The 21,031-nt window shown below is 46.7% G+C and overlaps 1 protein-coding gene across 1 annotated transcript in view; it reads left to right on the top strand.

Moving 5' to 3' along the window:
- The window catches only part of MID1 (midline 1), a 148,254-nt gene that overhangs the window by 118,100 nt on the left and 9,123 nt on the right, over window positions 1-21,031 (top strand). The window contains exons 6-9 of the mRNA XM_007084803.3: window positions 1,772-1,899; window positions 7,006-7,149; window positions 16,514-16,675; window positions 20,768-20,975. Of these exons, the coding sequence (XP_007084865.1) occupies window positions 1,772-1,899; window positions 7,006-7,149; window positions 16,514-16,675; window positions 20,768-20,975 (642 nt within the window). The remainder of the gene's footprint in view (window positions 1-1,771; window positions 1,900-7,005; window positions 7,150-16,513; window positions 16,676-20,767; window positions 20,976-21,031) is intronic.

Here is a 21,031-nt window from a genome sequence, read left to right as displayed (position 1 = left end):
CAAGCTCCAGGCTCTGAGCTGTCAGCACAGAGCCCGATGCGGGGCTCAAACCCACGAACTGCGAGATCGTGACCTGAGAAGTCGGATGCACAGCCAACCGAGCCACCCAGGCGCCCCGAAAATATATTATGTTTATAAAATACAAAGTTTCGGGGCGCCTGGGTGGCTCAGTTGGTGAAGTGGCTGACTTCACCTCAGGTCGTGATCTATCAGTTCATGATTTCGAGGCCCACATCAGGCTCTGTGCTAAGAGCTTGGAGCCTGGAGCCTGCTTTGGATTCTGTGTATCTCTCTCTGCCCCTCCCATGCTTGTGTGCTCTCTCTCGCTCTCTCTCTCTCTCTCTCTCTCTCTCTCAAAAATAAACATTAGGGGCACCTGGGTGGCTCAGTCGGTTAAGCGGCCGACTTCGGCTCAGGTCATGATCTCGCGGTCCGTGAGTTCGAGCCCCGCGTCGGGCTCTGTGCTGACAGCTCAGAGCCTGGAGCCTGTTTCAGATTCTGTGTCTCCCTCTCTCTGACCCTCCCCCGTTCATGCTCTGTCTCTCTCTGTCTCAAAAATAAATACACGTTAAAAAAATTAAAAAAAATAAATAAATAAATAAACATTAAAAAATTTTTGAAATAAAATAAAACACAAAGTTTTAAGAGCCACTAAGAGGTATAGAAGGAGCTACATCCCCTTAGGTAACGAGGTTGAAATTTTTCTAGGTTAAACGGAAGAGTAGAGGCCTGGAATTCTCCTCCTGGCTGGGGCCAGCCAGCTTTGTGACCTTGTATAAATGGTGGTGTTTACCAAACTTAATGAAATACCCAGATCACCAAGATTATGAGGCTGGCATAACCTGATATGCTCAGAAGTGGCCTACATCGTGCCACAATTGTATTGCCTTTAAGAGAATCGCCTGCGGTTCTTAAACTAGTCAGATTGTTCTGCCATTAGTAACCGAACTTTGCAAATCGACTTGAGAGCTCAACACAGGCCTCTCGGGAGATCTCTCATACATAGCAGGAGAGTCAGACCCACCAGTACCTTGCCGTAGAGTTTATGAACGAGAACTCTAACTAGCAACCCTAAATGAAGAGGAGAAACGGTGTGTCCGTTGGAGGAATGTGAGAGAAAGCTCATGAATATTTTTCATGGCATCTGCCGGGAATATGGGGCAAAACAATGAATACAAGGAGAATGGAGCGAGCCAGGGAGAAAACTCCTTTCTTAATGTGTATTTCAGAGAGGGGCTGGTAATTGATGAAACTAATCCAATATCTGGAAACATTCTTTTTTAATCCTCACTTTGCCTTTTATGCAGTTTGAAATTTTGGAGACTCCTCTTTGAAGTAGAGCAGGGTCGGGTCTGAAAGGAACAAACCGTTTCCCAGACAGATGTGTGAAGAAATGCCCGGAGCTATGAGCTTCTCGCTGGGGTTAGATGTGAAGGGGCCAGGCTGTTAAATACACAGCAACATGAAATATGAATATTCTTTCACCTCCGTGGGGAATTTTTTTCCGAGGTAAAAAGAAAGGCGGCGGGGGGGGGGGGAGGCAGAACGCTATTCTACTGTTTACCCAATTCCTTTGCCTGGTCTTTGAGCTTCCATTCATTAGTATGGTGTTCCTGTGCTGTGCCACTCCAAGATCCTTTCTGAGGCTCACGTGTGAAAACAGCACGGTTTTAAAATGGTATTTCTTGTCCTTTTATTGTCTTTCATTCCTATGCAGCGACAGCGAAAGCCATCTTGACAGTTCTAAAATGTTGTTTTGTTTACATTACAGAGTCTCCATGGCAACTGCATCATCCCAGGTCCTAATTCCTGAAATCAACCTCAATGACACCTTTGACACCTTTGCCTTAGATTTTTCCCGAGAGAAGAAGTTGCTAGAATGTCTGGATTACCTTACAGGTAATGTCTTGCGTGTGTGTGTGTGTGTGTGTGTGTGTGTGTGTGTGTGTGAGTGTGTGTGTGGGGGGGGGTTAATATTGTGTACATTCGGGGATACGCATACTTTGCCCCCCAGATCCGTTCCCTAAAAACCAGAGGGGTGCGCTTCTGATTTAGGAATGGAGTCTAATAGTCCCATAAACAATTTCTGGCACTCTTTTTTCTTTTTTTATTCACTCAAAACAGTACAGTCTGAGACCAAACTGGGAACAGAGGAAAATGGAGAATCTCAATAACTGAAAACATACTTACCACCATTCTCCCTCCCTCTCAGAGTGTGGGTACCACAAATAATGGCTCTGTTGGCCATCACAGGGATACATAAGGGAGTGTGGCTATTTTCCATTTCATCTCAGCAAGGCATCGGGCTCTCACGGTGTCTTGCCAGAGAAAAACTTGGCAGCTAACTTCGATTGGGTGTCTACCCTGCTCCGGCTTTTTGTATGTGAGAGCCTGTTTAATCTTCCCAACATCCAACTGAGGTCAAGTGTTGTCAGCCTCATTCTGCAGAGGACGGAGGTCACCCATCTTGCGGGAGGTCAGGTAGCCAAGGACTTGGCAGAGTTAGCATTTGCTTGGGTCTGTACAGACTCCCAAAGACCTCCTGGTCTTTCTCGTAAAAGACCGCATTTCATCTTGGCAAAGGTCACCGTGGCAAACGTCCCAGAAATCACACGCGAATTCCTGGTACCATGTTTCCAATAGGCATTTTTTGGGTCAAACTTAAGAAACAAAAGCAAACAACAATAAAAGAAAACCTTAGCCTCCTCCCATTCCTAACCATGCTTCCAGATTTTTCTTTGCTGTCAACCTCTAGAGCGAGAACTGAAATCATTCGCTGGGAGGATGTGGACTGTTTAGATGACCTCTATTTGTGTTAGCCAAACCCACCGGTGCCTATGACTTCAGGAAAGCTCCATGTATACAGTGAAGCCAGATGTGCACCGAACTCAGGACAGGCGGCCCTCGAGAGACCGCATCCCTGGCTTAGTTAGCATGGCATCAGCTTCTCGACTCCAGCTCTGTGTGTGTGTGTGTGTGTGTGTGTGTGTGTGTGTGTGTGTGTTTGGGGGAGAGTGGTTGGAAAAGACGGAGCAGGAGAAAGGGAACATTGTGTATAGTTTGTTTTTACAGTCTGTGGATCAAAATCAAGGAGTTTTATATCCAAGGGGCGTTATACCCAGACAGGTTTTTTCTTCACAAGCATCCGAGGCGCTGTTTTTAGCCTTTCTGCATTTGCAAGGGAAGCGGTCATCCCACAAACTTCTTATCTTCTGTAATTCTTTCAAACCACACCACTCAAAGAAGTTGACTCAAAAATGCATTTGCAGTAAGGAACCAAACTTGGTTTCAAACACTTATGAATACCCTGCCCTCCTTTTTTAAGCTTTTCACTCTGAGATTTATCTAAACTAACTACCCCATAGAACCTTCCACGATGATAAAAACGTTCTATATCTACACCGTCCATTATGGTAGCCGCTAGCCACATGGGGCCATCAAAAACTTGAAATGTGTGCGGCGAGTTTTTACTTTTATTTAACTGTAATTAAATGTAATTGAAATTTAAAAAGCCACATGGAGCTCGTGGCTACTGCATTAGACAGTGCTTTCTCTGGCTAAGCTGTTTTTCATAATGACATCCGATTAAAAAAAGCTCTTTTTTTCTTACATCATTTGGGGTTGAGTGTGATCGCAACAACAGAAAATCCACTTAGCAGTGACTAAACCCATCAAGGAGTGTTTGTATCCCAGGAACAGGAGGACGGAGCTGTGTGTCCCGGGCCTGGGTAGCGGCTCACTGACGACCTCAGACTCTAGCTCTCTTCTTTTTCTGCTCTGCCGTCTTCACTGTGTTGCCTTTTCGCCACACGATCGATCACAGCACAACTACCCCACCTCCGTGCATTATGCTCAAATTACAGGCAAAAAGAGAGGGACACAGGGGAGATGATGACAAAGATCCGTGAGCCAGCTTTGTCTTGGGTTATTAGGAAAATGAGAAGCTTGCTCAGAAGACCCATCTAGCAAACTCCCACCTGTGTCTTATGGGCCAGATCCACGTCACAAGGTCACGGCCAAGGACACAGAAGAACGAAACACTGTTTGGCTGGGCACTTGGCCTTTCTGCACAAAATCAGTGTCTCGTTGACCTGAGTGTATCCTCCCCTTCCCCAAGAATTGTTTAATGGTATTTCAGTGGGCACACCTTCATGGGCTAATCTCTAAGCCAATGCCAGAGTAGTGATTAAAGGAGAAAATGTGAAAGCACTTGGCCCCGACTAGTACCAAGCACACCATGTATCATCCCCGATGCCTGTTTATGCCAAACGAAAGATCACATGGGGTACCTGCTCTTATGCCTTCTTAACTGTCAACCTCAAATACAAATTTGGTCCACTTCTAGACATAACAGCGATCCTGGCCATAACATAGGATGCTTGGCTGATATTGCCAAGTCCAAATAGCCTATCAGACATTCGTAAGCAGGAAATGAAGTGTTTGCGGAATATGAGCCCGCCATTTCTTGTGTCCTGTTTATGACAGAGGCAGGAAAATAACAGCTCTGCTACCCGGTCCATGAATATTGAAATTGGGAGCATGGTGCTATTTTCATTTACCGTAAATTAGGTATTGACTTTTCAGGACAAACCCATTGGGCTGATAATCAAAACAGGGTTAGCCCGCGTGGCTGTGAAAACAAGATTTTTTTTTCCCTGTGACATGCCTCTAAGCGGTATGTCAAGTTAATAACCCGGAGAGGTGACATTTCCTCCCCGATTGCAGCAACTGCCGTGTGCCTCCCAGCCACTCGCTTATTTTGAGCATAAGTTTTCTTTATATTTAATCATATATTGCAATGCAGAAAGAACACAACCTTTCTACAGCGGTGGATGGAAAAAATAATTCAATAAACTGTTTAGATCATGGGAGAATAAGCATTTCTCCACTGGTCCAGGCGGGGTGATCCCACACGAACACGGACAATTGGAAGCACGTTTTATGGTGCGGCCGGGCCTCCCCCGCAGAATGCATCTCCGGGTTGGTGTCGCTGATTCATGCACATCAAAGTCACAGCGCATGACGCTAAGTCTTGCATGTGGATACTTCGGGAGATAGGTGTGTAAATACATATCCCAGAAAGAATGCTTTAAAGGCTCTACAGAGCCTTTCTGTCTTAATGCACAGCTTAATGCAGCCTCTGCCACGGGTAGGTGCTCATTAATAATGTTTGTAGAATCCAATAACCAAGAGACAAAGCTGGTCTATGTGACTTTGTACAGCAAACATACTTCATACTTGGCCACCTACCGTATTTGTCCTGAATACACCGTCAGGTGGCAAAAGGAAGAATACGAAAACAATTAGGGTCTTAAATTTGCCATGTTTACAAACTTTTCTCCTTCTTTGGGTTTGCTCAGGCCTCATCAATCCTAATCGCAATTTAAAGCAAGAAAGAACTCTGCAATGATGTAAACTGAGGCTGCTACCAATCTGTAGAATGCTGCAATTTTCTCCTTTTTTGAAGTTAGGTTCTAGTATCCAGAAGAGTGGAAATAAAGGCCTGGATCAGTTCTCTAAGTCAGGGGTTGGCAAACTTTGACTATAAAGGGCCAGATGGTAAATATTTTAGGCTTTGCAGGACATATGGTCCCAACTACTCAACTCTGCTGTTGCACAAAAGCAGCCACAGACAATACGTAAATGAATGAGCCTGGCTGTGTTCCAATAAAACTTTATTTACAAAAATAGGCAGTGGGCCAGATTTGGCCCATAGCCATAGTTTGCCAACCCCTGCTCTAAAAGATTATTGCCGGTGCAAAGCACTCACTGCCTACTCTTTTTCTTGCTCACAAACTCTTCTCATAAAACCAGTTACTGAAATCAAGCCGGTAGATTTTAAATCAACTTAAAATAATTATTTTGGTAGGATTTAGACTTCTCTGCTCCAGACTGTGTTCAAGACATAAAATCGCAGCCTTCTCCAGTGTTTTCTTCGGGGAAGGAAAATGTACTTCTTAGATATGATCGGTTGTTCATCATGTTCTTTTTAATTTGAAATATCACCTATAAATTAAAAACTGAGAAGAAAATAGGGCCACACTAATAAGGGTTCTTTTTTATAAGGCATCGAAACATCTAATGAAAGGGGCACCTGGGTGGCTCAGTCGGTTAAGTGTCCGACTCTTGATTTCGGCTCGGGTCATGATGTCACGGTTCGTGAGTCTGAGCCCCGAATCAGGCTCCGTACTGACAGTGCGGTCAGTGCAGAGCCTGCTTGGGATTCTCTCTCTCTGCCCTTCCCCCACTCACACACACACACACACACACACACACACACACCCACACACGCTTGCTCTCTCTGTCTCTGTCTCTGTCTCTCTCAAAAATAAATAAATTTAAAAAAACACCTAATGAAAGAAAATTTTCAAACAATTACTTGGCAGGTTTGTTATGGAATAACGAACATCAGTATTTTTCCAATTGGTTTCATAAGATACGTGGCCTCACATACCTCGGGTTGGCAAACTTTGGCTCTCAGGCCAAATCTAGCGCTCACCTGGTTTTGTAACTAAAGTTCTCCTGGCACCTGGCCATGTCTGTTTGAGTCTGAATTGTCTGTGGCTGTTTTTGTAGTGCAGAGGCAGAGGTGAGTAGTTGTGACAGAGACCATATAGCTTGCAAAGCCTAAAACATTTCCCATCTGGCCCTTTACTGAAAAAGTTTGCCATCCCCCCCCTACGGATGAAATCCCAAAAGTTCATCTCGTTTACTTTCTGCCTAACATGTTTTTTTGCATGGACAAGAGTGTTAGTCACTTAGTCTCCTCAACCTGCTTTCACGATAGAGACAAGTCCCTCCTGGAGGGCCGAAGTCACGCTACCTGTTAAAAATCACAGCGATCACCAGCCAACCAAATGTGCTTTGGATTGGGGCCACCGTCTCTAGGACGGTGGTCCTGATGGACCTGTCCAGAAAGGCCTGCTTTGACTGTCACACATCTCCTCTGCAACGTATCCCAGAGGTGCCTGCTTCGTTGCTGATGAGCATTCTTGATCCCCACAGCTCCCAACCCTCCCACAATTAGAGAAGAGCTCTGCACAGCTTCCTACGACACCATCACCGTTCACTGGACGTCCGATGATGAATTCAGTGTGGTCTCCTATGAGCTCCAATACACCATATTCACCGGACAAGCCAATGTCGTTAGTGAGTATTGTGCACCCTATCGGTCTCTCTGTTTGGTGACTGTTTCCGGATAGATTGCGTTTCTAAATTTAAGCATCAGGGGAAGACAAGGGAGGAAAGAATCCGCGGTATTTATTGGCTGCCGTTCCTAACCAAGAAGATGATGGCGTTCGCTTGTGCTCTACGAGCAAAACTAGCTGGCCAAATAGCGACGAAAATTAACGATCTCTAGCAAACCACGTGGATGAATCTTACAAACACGTAAGAGAAAGAAGCAGGAAACCAAAGCATACACGCAGTACGAGTCCGTTTGTACGTTCATAACTTAAAGATAAAAGGAAACTCTTTTGCTTAGAGATACATATGAACGTGTAACAGCTAGAGATAAAAGCGGGGTGGCTACTTTCTGGGTGGGAGTCACATGGTTTGGTCATCGTATCATACATTTAGTTTTATGTACTTTTTCGAGTGTTGTTTCACAATGTAAAAAAAAAAAAAAAGAATGTAATAAAATGGAGAGGCAAGCAATGTTAGTAACCGGCCCCACCTGGGAAGAATTTCAGCCCTTCCTTGAAACACGGAGAGGCCCCTCTCTCCCTGAGGCCCGTGAGATATTTGGCATCAGAGACAATGCGATGATCTCACATCGCCCCAGTTGCTGGCCAGAGAGGTGATCACAAAGGAATCTCTCCTCCCCACCCCCGCAGCTATTTCAATTGAGTTGAGTAAATGGAAAAGGACCAGAGGAAGTGGCTCTTCAGGGGAGCAAGTTTGAAGCCTCTTTAGCAAATTAAAATAGAGCATGTCAAAGTAGAATAGAATAGAATAGAATAGAATAGAAACCACTTTTCAACAAAGAAGTGTTTTGAAAAATTCAGTATCAACTTAATGTGCTTTTATTATGTAAACCTCTTCTCGGCTTCACCACACTGTTCTTTCCCGTGTAATTCTGACACAGTTCTGAGACGTGAGATGCTTAAAAAAGAAATCAGGTGTAGGATTAATTAAAAGAGTGATGGGCGAAGAGCCCTGCTTCTGAGTAACTGAAGGTCACTGGCTCATGCCAACAAATGGACCCCCCAGCTTCCTTAGCGCCTCGTTTCCCAGGCTTCCCTCCTCACCCCTCGGACCCTCCCCTCCCTAATTGGCCTGCCTTGGAAGCTTTATTAAAATCTTACCATTTTCCAAGAATGTGTAAGGGGGAAAACTGTGAAACGTCGAGAACAGCTTTGGCCAGCCGCCCGAGCATGGGGGAAACAGAGGGCAGAAGCGGCAGGTGTAACAAAAACGTCTTGGGGGAGATGATGGCCTAAGTCTCGAAAGAGAGTGGGTATGTATCAGAGAGGTAAGGGGACGCCAGGCAGCCACCTGATCAGGCGCAAACCTGTAGAGACCTAGAATGGCCAGGCGTTTTCGGAGACACCGCCTACGAAAGCCTGGTTGGAGAATTGAGTGAGGAAGGGGAGACGGGGAGACGTGAAGACAGGGAAATAGAACCAGGACTCAAACCCGAGTAGGTCTGGTTCCGGAAAGCACATGTCCTTAATCATCAGTCTCTAAATCCTAACCCGCAGTAAAGACCCGGCCACGGCGTGTTGGATCTTCCCCTGTGGGCTTGGGCGTCACGCGGAGCCGCACTGCCATCTGATCGGTTGGAAGCCGTGTCGGGCAGTGCTGGGGACGAGGGAGTGGGACAGGGCAACACTAGAAGCAGAGACGTGAACTAGGAGGCCCGTAGTAATTCACGGAGGCACAGCTGGCCAGGACCCGCCAAGGGCACTAGCACCGAAGAAGGCGAGGGCAGGAGAAGATGATTCCAGAAAGACTTCACCTCTCACCCGTATCCCCGGGGAACACCGTTACTATCTTCAGCTATTTGGAGTGCTTTTGGGGGCACATCTGAGAGGCACGGGGGGTATCAGGATTTTCGATTCGTCTGGTTTCGCTCCCCAGCCCCAGCCCTACATGCCCCCCACAAATCATGAAGCAACGCTGATTCCCTAAAATCTTTCTCTTTTTTTATTTAAAAAAAAATTGTTTTTCACGTTTATTTCTTTTTTGAGAGACAGAGACAGAGCATGAGCTGGGGAGGGGACAGAGAGAGAGAGAGGGAGCCACAGAATCCGACGCAGGCTCCAGGCTCTGAGCTGTCAGCACAGAGCCCGACGTGGGGCTCAAACTCATGAACCACGAGATCATGACCTGAAGTCAGATGCTTAACCTACTGAGCCGCTCAGGCGCCCCTAAAATCTTTCTTTTTAGTGAGCAATGCACAAACACTGTATAATAATGTATAAAATGTATCTAGTGAAAATTGGATGCTTTTCAATACGCCAGCCACCTCAGTTCCAGAGTTACCCACTGTGGGGCCCCTGGGTGGCTCCTTCGATTGAGCATCTGACTCGTAATTTCGGCTCGGGTCACGATCTCGTGGTTCGTGAGTTCGAGCCCCATGTGAGGTCCTGCGCTGACAGCGGGAGCCTGCTTGGGATTCTCTCTCTCGCCCTCTCTTCCCCTCCCCTGCTCACACGCTCTCCCTCTCTCTCTCTCTCAAAATAAACTTTAAAAAAAGAAAAATATTAAGAAAAAAAAACAAAGTTACCCACTACATCAATTCTCTTTCACATGCATCTTTCCTGGGACAGTCTGTTAATAGACGGGCGTGCGTATACAATCACAGTCACAGAGAAATACCTTTTTAGGGGCGCACAAGGTAACATGCCATACACAGCTCCTTACCTTGCTTTTTTCACCCAGAATTTTCTCTCTTTTGATGAACCCGGGGACAACGCATTAGGGACCTTAAGTACGTTTGCAGACTCCCATTACCTTTGCCATATAATATAACACCAGGAGCGTTAACGATGATAACGATGGCAAGACTTTTGTCCTTTGCCATATTCTCTTGGTTAAAAGCAGGTCACAGGTGTTGGTCACACTCAAGGAGAAAGAAATGCACAAAATCATGAATAGTAGAGTGAGAACCGCGGCGGCTACCCAAGTTATGTCTTTTCCTGAGGTGTCTTGAATCAAATGATTATGAGCGTTTGGACAGTACGTAGCGCCTTGGCCTGGACTGGCGGGCCTTTGTATCACTTGGCTTCTGCTGGACAGCCAACAACCGCAGAAGCTAGGTGGCGGATGACAATCCACACGCATTGCTTGTGTGTCCGGAATCCGGTGGGAGTCCGCTAGGAGGTCCCGCTGACCTTGGTGAGGCTCCGTCATGGTCCGGCTGCTCGGCCGGGGCACACTGTGCCCTCCCACAGTCCCGCTCAGGTGCCTTCTCCTGGCGATCGCAGCGTGCGGGTGGAGGGGCAGGCCCGCTTGCACATGTGCTTTGCAAGCCCTTGCCTTTGTCGTGTTAGCTGATGTGCCACAGGCCAAAGCAAGTCCCCTGGGCGAGGCCAGAGTCAGAACGCGAGGGCCTTCAGGGTTCCATCACAAAGGGGACAGATACGGCCAGGAGCAAGGAAGCAGAGCCAGAAGGCAGCCCGCTCTAGAACCCTAACTCGATACCAGCTCGCCCCTCCATCCCCAGAATGAAAAGAAGAGATCTGTTGCTTGAAACTTAGGGCTTCTCAGGTGGCTAAGCTGTGACTAACTTGGCTTCCATGCTGTCGGCATGAAAAATAATACCCCAACAAGACATATAAATGGAATAGAGGAGCGAAGGCCATGCCCATGGAAATCCCGTGGCAACAGCGCTCCTGAATCCACAGCTTTATGCTTGGTGATTCCAGGGAAGGTGTTTTGTTCCCCAAGAGCAGTGGCCACAAGAAAATACATGGGAATGACTTCATGAAAATGACAGACCTTGCTTATTTAACGCACAGGTGCCAAAAAGGCCATTCTCCCAGGACGGATGGAAAGCAGGGACACTGTAGGTGCTCATCTAATGGGGGTACACTCATCCGTTTGTTGGTCTTGAGAGTTATTTGTCCCTTGAATGTCCATTGGGCCACTATAGTGAAGCCCTGAGGCCTATAGGATCAAGTTGTAACAAGGAAAGAATAAACTTAGATAAATAGGCAATTGAGGGGCCCCCGGGTGGCTCAGCCGCTTGAGCGGCCAGCTGTGGCTCAGGTCACGATCTCACTGCTCCTGGGTTCGAGCCCCACGTCAAGCTTTGCTCTGACAGCGTAGAGCCTGCTTCAGATTCTCGGTCTCCCTCTCTCTCTCCCCCTCCCCTGCTGGCATTCTCTCTCTCTCTCTCTCTCTCTCTCTCTCTCTCTCTCTCTCAAAAGTAAACATTAAAAAACATTTTAAAAAGGCAAGTGAGATGCAAAGATCTTCAAATTATTTTCTTCTTAACTATTATACGTGTTTGTAGTGACTGAGAGAGACCTGGATTTGAATCCCAACTTTGGGCCACACTAGCTCCGTAATTTGGGGGCAAATCATCTAACGTCCTCTGAATCTGTTTCCTCATCTGTAAGAAGAGGTAACGTTTTACCTTCACATGGTTGAGATAACAAAAGTATAGGTCTTAGCCCCGCATTTGCCACAGTGTTGGCACATAAATATTCAAAGTTCTTATTCGTACAAAAATATAGACTACAGTCGCCTGTCATTGCATTTAAAAAAAAAAAAAAGCTGATATTTTGGGGGTGCCTGCGTGGCTCAGTGGGTTAAGTGACCTACTCCGGCTCAGGTCACGATCTCGCGGTTTGTGAGTTCGAGCCCCGCGTCGGGCTCTGTGCTGACAGCTCAGAGCCTGGAGCCTGCTTCGGATTCTGTGTCTCCCTCTCTGTCTCTTTCTGCCCCTCCCTGCTGGCACCCTGTTTCTCTCTGTCTCTCAAAAGCAAATAGATGTTAAAAACAAAAACCAAAGAACCTTTAAAAACAATAAAAAGCTAGTATTTTTGGTCATATGGTAAATGTCTGTCATGACATTTGGATTGTCTACGCGATAGCATTTTGCACAATCGTCACGTGAAAGCCCTTCCCTGAATATTGTTTGTCCATCTGTCCTACCATTTGGAGGAATATCCCTTGCAGATGTCACATTGAATGACAAGATCTAATAATAAAACTGTACGGAAAATTCGAAGGCATTATACTCCCAAACTGGTCCTGGCTCCTTGTGCGGCTAGGTCACCGGTGCCTTCACTTGTCAGAATAAATCCTAGTTAATTGCCCACAACTGACTTTGGTGAAGGAGAATTAGATAAGATCTGTGCAGCTTTTAATGTTATAAAAAGGCTCTCCCTAACCAAATTCATATATTCAAATGCAAAATTAACGATGCTATTAATTTTTTATTATGCATTTTTATTAACAGACTTGCGACTGCAGATGTTAATGAATTGCTTATTAATAAGTAGATATGTATTTAATTTTGCCACGTTTTTCATGTTTTCTTCCAGAACTTCTTCCAGTGCACCATTTGCACTCTTAAATGGGGCCTTTTCCCAGCAGCCTATTTTTATCACTAGCCAAAGTCATAAGATGCATTTCTCCAAGTGTTCATGGCAAAGCAGTTATCTGTATTTAATTAATTTTAGTCATTTTGAAAACATTCATGAAAGTTATTAAACAGATAGAGAAGAAGGAAAAGAATGTGCGCTTCTGTCCAATCTGTGAAAAGAAACAAAGGATGTTAGCAGCCGGTGCACAGCCTCTCAGAAGGGTGTCCATGTTGCATCATGTTTTATACATAATGTTTTACTGCAAGATGACAGTTGCTATACAAGGCTCTGAAATCCCAAATGTAATTAGGATCTTGTAATGAGCGGCATTATGTAGGGAAATGCTTCTGACCCGTTGTGAATGAGAACAAAATGTATAAAATTGAAAAACTCAATTAAGTTTCATTATGAACTAATTATCTTCCAAGTTCCATTGTTGTTTTAATACTTCAAGCTGAATTAGAGAAGGTGAACGGCGGAATACCCTCAAAGACGATTGAAAACGAATTTGGAGACGAGGGAAGTTTCTGTCGGGATGGTTGCATGGGTGTCTCATAAAGAGGTGAAGAAAACCCGGTCGACAGTCCCGACACGGTGGGGTATCGGGGCAGAGAGGTCTGGCACAAGAGTGACGCTAGCCACGCAATAGCTTTGTACTCTGAGGCACCCACCCCCTTACTCCAGCCCCCAAAAGAAAATGGTCGGTGTTGCTTTCTTGGCATTTTTAATCAACTCCTCGGTTATTGCCCCGGCAATAATAATAACACAAAGGTAAGCCTAAACAGGAATAGTGAGTATTCACGAAAGCAGATTGTCCCAGTGCAAAGCCATCCAATCAAATTTTACTACGCCGTAAACATTTTGTTCTTTTAATAGTCAAGGAGAAAAATTAGTGACCTCTTCAAAATAATCAGGATGGTCAGAGTCCCTTTCCTGTTCAGTAAAGCGTTCTGAAACATTAAATCTTTGTTGGGTTAAGACTCTGGATTATAGGCCAAGTTGCTGTCTGCTTTAGGATGTTGTTGAAAGCGTTCCCCCACCACATGAGGCCCAGCTTTTCGGTTGTACAGTGATGTAAAGTTTATTGAAACATTTTTACATTCGCTTTCTTTGACCACAATACTCATTTTACTGTAACGTAGGCAATTAAACGGGACCAGTGTAAACGCAGTGACATTGATAGGATTCTCATTTGATTCTCCTGAATGCTGTTATTGTTTTCGTTCGTGCTTGACTGCTGTTGACAAAGGTCTAGGCATATGAGTAGATTATCCTAGGCAATAGAAAAGCTCGGTGTTTTTGTTTTATTGCTATTGTAAGATTATTATTAAATGTCTAAAGTGAGTTAGACAGGCTTGGGGCCCAGAGCTCAGCGTTCAAAATGGCCCTTCTTTGGTTGGATCGAAATCTCTCATTTGGCCATGCCGCTATCCAGAACCATTGAGTTTCTTGCAGCTACATTCAAGGAAAAAGTAAGGTGAGAAAGTATCAAAAAAGATACGTAGTAAGGAGAGTCCCATGTTGCTGAACCACTTATGCGTGTTTTCCTGGGTCTAAGAGTTAGGGGGAAATTGTGGGGGGAGGAGTGGGGTGGATGCCATGTCTCCGACACCCACTCAACCCGTTCTGTGAGTTTCCCGTTGTTCCCTTGTTTTTCGCTGGCTTTATCAAGTCTGGCAGTCCTCCTGGCGAAATGTTCGCAGGTGGGGATGAAAAGAGGTGACAGAAAACTCACAGGGTCATGTATATATCTATGACTCACTGAAGTGTGTCTAAAGATACTATGCACCTAAGGTACAAATCATATGAGGTGAATTTTCACACTTGACAAAATACTTTCAGGGTTCCTTCCAACTGTGAGACTACCAGGAACACTTGAGCTCCAGAGTTGGAGAAAGCATTTAGTAGGATTCAAAGACAGATGTCATGGGGCTGTGAATACCTTGGAATGCTATGCAAATATTTGTGGGTTGGTATGGAAATGCACATGTGACTTTCTTTCTTTAGAAATGTTTTATTAGATTCTCAAAGAGGTGAGACCAAAGAAAGATTAAGGGACTGCTTCTTGGGATTATGGTAAGGTATAAGTTGCCTCAAGATCAAAAGAACGAATCCTTTGACTTGCAAATCCACTGAAAGGGAAAGAGTGGGGGGAGTTGGGAGCCCCTCAGGAAGTGGAGGGGCCCAGCCCTCTACCAAGAAATGGTGAAGGAAATTCACCAGAGCCAGGAAACTTCATGACAGCCAGTCGCGGGGGGGGGGGGGGGGGGGGGGGGGGGGGGGGGGGGGGGGCGGGGGCGCTGGGAAAATGTTCTCTTAGAGTGGATGGAGATTGATGGGTGGAGAGAGGAGAGTTGGGCCCAATACCAAAGAGATGTTTTCAGCATCAGCCAGCTGCAAAACAAAACGGGCTTCCTTTTCCCTCCATGTTCTTCCAAGCATCATAAATCCTCAGCCTGCCCCCCAACCCACATCCTGCAGAATGCAGCCGGAACTCTACTCTGAAACCAGCCGTGCCAGGGAATGCAGCTGGTCAAAACTCCCCGTTCCTGCTCTTCTAAGAGCCGCACTGGGCCCTCGGCTGCCTGCTTCGGGGTTCTCGTAGGGAACCCTCGTAGGCGCCTGACTTGGTTAATTACGGCCACACTAAGTCTGCATCGCAAACAGCCCCGATGATCATTTTCCTAGCTCCCCTGTCAGCAGCTGGGCCAGGCCCTGCTGGCCTCCCTCAGGCACCGGCTGCCTGTAGAGCTGTGACCTAGATCTCTCCTCCTGCTGCGATGAGCAGGCTATCTGGGGAATGTTCTCCCCGTGGCAAAGGCAGAGGCACGAGGGCTCAACACAAAGTCTCAAGGCCCTGTAATGCCTGCCCTTGCAGCCAATCACACGGCCAAATCGAAGGCCGTGTCGTAGGGCGATATATCCCATCTGGGGAGCGAGCCAGTGCGAAGTCACTTAGGCCTGGATCCGGGGCAGGGTGAGGAATTGGAGGTTCAGCTTCTCATCCGTGATTCAGGTCTCTTCTCACTTTCCTGAGTCTCGCGATGGACGAGGTGCAAATTTTAAGGGTTACCGTAACAAGAGTGTGGGGTGAGGGCGCAGAGAGCGGACCCAGCGGGAACCCGCCGCTTTCTTTACATCACCACGGCCCCTAACAACACGTCGCACACACACACGTGCACAAGACACCAGACAGAAGTGCCTTTGCTGCTCTTTACACTGAACAGAATTTGTGTTATGACAATTTTTTTATCTTAATTTTTTTTAATGTTTATTTATTTTTGAGACAGAGAGAGACAGAGCATGAACGGGGGAGGGGCAAGGAGAGAGGGAGACACAGAATCCGAAGCAGGCTCCAGGCTCCGAGCTGTCAGCCCAGAGCCCGACGCGGGGCTCGAACCCACGGACCGCGAGATCGTGACCTGAGCCGAAGTCGGACGCTTAACCGACTGAGCCACCCAGGCGCCCCTGTGTTATAATTTTTAATACTTTTTTAAGGTTTATTTATTTTGAGAGAGACAGACACAGCATGAGTGGGGAAAGGGCAGAGTGAGCGAGCAAGAGAGAGAGAGACAGAGAGAGACAGAGAGAGAATTCCAAGCAGGCTCCACGCCACCAGCACAGAGCCCGATGAGGGGCTCGAACCCACGAAGCCGTGAGATCATGACCTGAGCCGAAACCGAGAGTCAGACGCTCAACCGCCTGAGCCACCCAGGCGTCCCCCCGCAAGATAATAGTTGTAACTGGTTTTTCCATTTAGAGCACACACTAGGAATATATAATAACAAATACAGGTTGATCACCTACCGTAGGCAGGAGACTGAGCACTGGAACATACTAGGGGTCTCTCTCAGAAGTGGCCAAGCACCCCACTTGTGGTTCACGTAACCCCCGATTACACAGACTCGGAGTCGCGCAGACGTCGCCCCACGCTTGCGCCAAAGCACCGCACCGTGTTCTGCTTGGTTTTGCAGGTCTGTGTAACTCTGCCGACAGCTGGATGATCGTGCCCAACATCAAGCAGAACCACTACACCGTTCACGGTCTGCAGAGCGGCACCAAGTACATCTTCATCGTCAAGGCCATCAACCAGGCGGGCAGCCGCAGCAGCGAGCCTGGGAAGTTGAAGACAAACAGTAAGTGTCGCCTCCCTCCTGCTCTCCTCTCAGCTGCCTCGGTCCCCCCTTTCTGTTCCTTTTCTCTGCCTCGGGCATCGCCGACGGCCTCAAGAAGCAAGTCCAGAGCTAACGGGTTCCAAAACTGACTCGACCCTTAAGGGCTGTGAGTCCATCCACCTCTCTGCACTTCAGTCTGCTCATTTTTTTAAAAAAAAAAAACTTTCGTTTTAATGTTTATTTATGTTTGAGAGAGACAGAGACAGAGCGCAAGTGGGGGTCGGGCGGAGAGAGGGGGAGACACGGAATCCGAAGCGGGCTCCAGGCTCCGAGCTGTCCGCACAGAGCCCGACGCGGGGCTCGAACCCACGAACTGTGAACTCATGACCTGAGCCGAAGTCGGACGCTCAACCGACTGAGCCGCCCAGGCGCCCCTGTAGTATTGCTTTCCATAGCAGAAGAGCACATGAACAGCTGTTTCCTCAGGAATTCTTTATTTTACTCCAGATATCTGTCTGGCTAGGTCTGTGATTCTTAGAAGCGATTCTGCCCACCCCAGGGATATTGAACAATGTCCGGAGACATTTTGGGTTGTTACAACTGAGGCGGATGCTACTGTTATTTAGTGGTTAGAGGCCGGGGCTGATGCGAAACATCCCACACCACACAGGACACAACAAAGAGAGATCTGGCCGATACATGTGTCTTGTAACACCGTCGTCTCCCTCTCTGTCTCTGCCCACATGTGTTTTGTTTTATCCTCTCTTTTCTCTTGACTATTTTTGATCTAGAAATATGTTCCGTAACATGGAGTTTCTTTGCCCGGGACCTCCCGAGAGAAAGCAAATTGGGGCGTGTCGGTACGGCACCGTGTTATAAGGTTCTCAGCTGGTCAACGGAATAGTTAACTGCTTTTCAAGAGGAACCCTCACTTAACCCAAGGCCTTGATTTCAGTGGTCAAATACGTCTATTTTCCTCCAGACATAGGTGTTTAAGACATATTCTCTTAAACACTGGGCTCCTTTCTCCTCCCAGTGTTTCTGCTGGTAAAGGAGGAGATGTTTTTAGAGATTAATTAGGGGGAAAAAAATGAGTAAATACATACACCGAGGTTAATTCTGTATCTTGGAGACATCCTGCTTATGCTCCATCAGATTTAAATAGTAAATGTTAAAGATAATGGATTCATTTCATGTAGACTATAGATAATGTCATCTTCTATTTCTAGACATGCAGTCATTGAACAGATGTTATCAAGTTTTACGCGAGGAGTTGGCAGACTTTTTCTACAATGTGGCTGCGCAGGTCAGACGGTCTCCGTCACCATCCGCTCATATCCAGCTCTGCCGTTGTAGTGCAAAAGCAGCCACAGATTACGCATAAATGAATGGGCGTGGCTATGTTTCAATAAAACTTTATTGACAGACACAGACAGTGTGCTGGATTTGGCCTGCAGGCTGTGGTTTGCCAAACTCCTATGTGTGCAAATATTACAGTGAATTGAATTCTTTAGTAAAGTAAGTGATTAATTTGTTCCTTGCACCGATGTGTCCTCATGAAAGCAGAAGCCTCTGACTTGGACAGAGCAGGCGAGGGTTTGTGTGAGAAACACAGCTGAGGCACAGGTGGAATTTGCTCACTGAGGGGGCAGGGGTTGGGCCTGACCTCAGCTGGCGTGATCCCGCTCCGTGCATGTGTAGGTGAGGGTGTGAGCTGAGACGAGACAGGACACATCTCACCATGATGAGGCCAATCTTTCTTTTTTTTTTTAATGTTTATTTATTTTTTAGAGGGAGGGGGAGGGGCAGAGACAGAGGGAGACACAGAATCCGAAGCAGGCTCCAGGTTCCGAGCTGTCGTCACAGAGCCCGATGTGGGGCTCGAGCTTGTGAACCGCGGGATCGTGACCTGAGCTGAAGTCGGACGCTTAACCCACTGAGCCACCCAGGCGCCCCATGAGGCCAGTCTCTCTGATGGCTATAACATTCTGATATTTCTCACTGGAAGAAGGGCAACCAGAACACGGCCCTCGTTTTCCGTGATGGCGGCCTTTTTGACATTTCCTCCTAGTCTGCCCATTAGCGTCTGGTTATTTTTGCATACATTCCGTCTTCCACCTTTAAAAGTTGAAATATTTGAAGCAAAACTATCTTCATGCTCTTCTTGCCTTGGTTCATACTTTATCCCTAATAGTTGCTGATGTGATCACTCCTGAGGGCATATTTATTTCACAGGACGAGCTGAAATGTAAATGACACAGGTAATCCATTAGGTCTCACAGCCTCTGAGAATGTCCGTGCCCTGATCAACACTTGAAGATCTTCTCAGCTCTCTCTTTAACCTTTTCTGTGATGTGGACAGAAATCTAAATCGGGTCAGCAGACTTCAGCCCAGACTACAGCCAAATTTGGCTGTCTGTTTTTATAAATAAAGTTTTATTGGCACATGACCCACGCCCGTCCTTTTACCTCTTGTCTCTGGCTGCTTTCGTGCCGCAATAGCATTGTTAAGCGCCCACAGAAGAGACCACGTGGCCAGCCGAGCTAAAAATACCTATCCGGCCTCTTACCAGAAAGATGTGCTGGCCCTGATCTAAAAGGATTTTAGAGGTGTCGGCGTCATGTTTGTATCTGAGTGGAGACTGGAAATCCTCTGGCCTCCCCGCACGTGACCTAACACGCCTTCCCCCAGGCTCTCGGTGACAGTTTCTCAGCGGCATCATGTATCGCCACAGCCAACTTCCCAAACTTTTCCACTGGCTATCTCCCAGCAGGCCTACCAACTGCACCAGTGGCTGTGGAGTTTGGGCATCATGGTATTTGCGTCCTCTCGTAACTCATTTCCCACCTTTAGAAGTTTGTACCCGATGTGGTGTTGGATGGCAGGCGGTCCTCCAAAGCAGTGTTAACGCCAAAGGAGTAACAACGGCTATGACAAGATGTTCAGGTGGGACTCTGCCAAGATTTTCTAATGGTTCAGTCTCCAAAACACAAATGTGAATAATGAAATAGAGAGGTAGGGAGGGCCTTATTTAATATATATTTTTTATTTCATATTTATTTGATTATGTATACACACACACACAACTCAGGAGTAGAAAACCCAGGTGTTATGATCACATTTTTTTTCCCTGACCTTGTTGTGGGCTGAAATATACACATTTTTTTCTTGTTAAAGTTTATTTATTTACTTTTGAAAGAGAGAGAGAGAGCACAAGCAGGGGAGAGACCGAGAGAGGAGACACAGAATCCGAAGCAGGCTCCAGGTTCCGAGCTGTCGGCACAGAGCCCGATGCGGGGCTCGATCTCACAAACTGAGATCATGACCTGAGCCAAAGACGGATGCTTAACCAACTGAGCCACCCAGGCACCCCCAAAATACACATCTCTATAGCCATTCTGAGCTCACGGGAACAATTGTTAATTTTCAACAATTTCAGAATAACGTAAAGCCTATAGAATATTCCATCTGCCAAAATCTGCAATCTTGATTTCTTTGGTTTCTTGTCTGAAGTCTGCTGAGCATGAGCCACATTTTAAGCTGGACTGAATATGGGAATGGTTGAAAATGAAGTCTTCATTTTCTCCTTCCTTTTGGGACACTGTTTGGCCAGTATGTACCTGTGCTGCTTGGGTCCATCTGGGACCCATGAAGATAGCTGTGGTTGAGCCCTGCCCATGGTACTGTTGAGTCCTTAGGTGTAACAACTCTGGATCCCTGTCTTGGAACTGATGGACGGGGAGTTCATGAAGGCAGGGACGTGTTCATCTCCACTATATTACTGTGCTTTTTAAATCTGATTCTGAAAGGGGTGCCTGGGTGGCTCGGTCGGTTGAGCGTCCGACTTCGGCTCAGGTCATGATCTCACAGTCCGTGAGTTCAAGCCCCGCGTCAGGCTCTGTGCTGACCGCTCAGAGCCTGGAGCCTGTTTCAGATTCTGTGTCTCCCCCTCTCTCTGCCCCTCCCCTGTTCATGCTCTGTCTCTCTCTGTCTCAAAAATAACTAAACGTTTAAAAAAAAAATAAATCTGATTCTGAAAAGACATTCTTGGTCATGTCAAAATAAACAGTCCTTTTCTTCTTCCTCTTTGTGTTTCGCAAACTCGTTCCCAGGCCAACCATTTAAACTGGACCCCAAATCTGCACATCGGAAGCTGAAGGTGTCCCACGATAACTTGACAGTAGAACGTGATGAGTCATCATCCAAAAAGAGTCACACGCCTGAACGCTTCACCAGCCAAGGGAGCTATGGTGTCGCTGGAAACGTGTTCATTGATAGCGGTCGGCATTACTGGGAGGTGGTCATAAGTGGAAGCACATGGTAGGCAATTCTATCTATCGTCCTCCCGTTATACAAAAGGCACGTCTTAGGCTGTG

This window comes from Panthera tigris, chromosome X (assembly GCF_018350195.1).
Source record: "Panthera tigris isolate Pti1 chromosome X, P.tigris_Pti1_mat1.1, whole genome shotgun sequence".
In the NCBI taxonomy this organism is placed as follows: Eukaryota; Metazoa; Chordata; class Mammalia; order Carnivora; family Felidae; genus Panthera; species Panthera tigris.
Note: the sequence above shows the minus strand (reverse complement) of the source record. Positions and strands in the feature narration are given on the sequence as shown.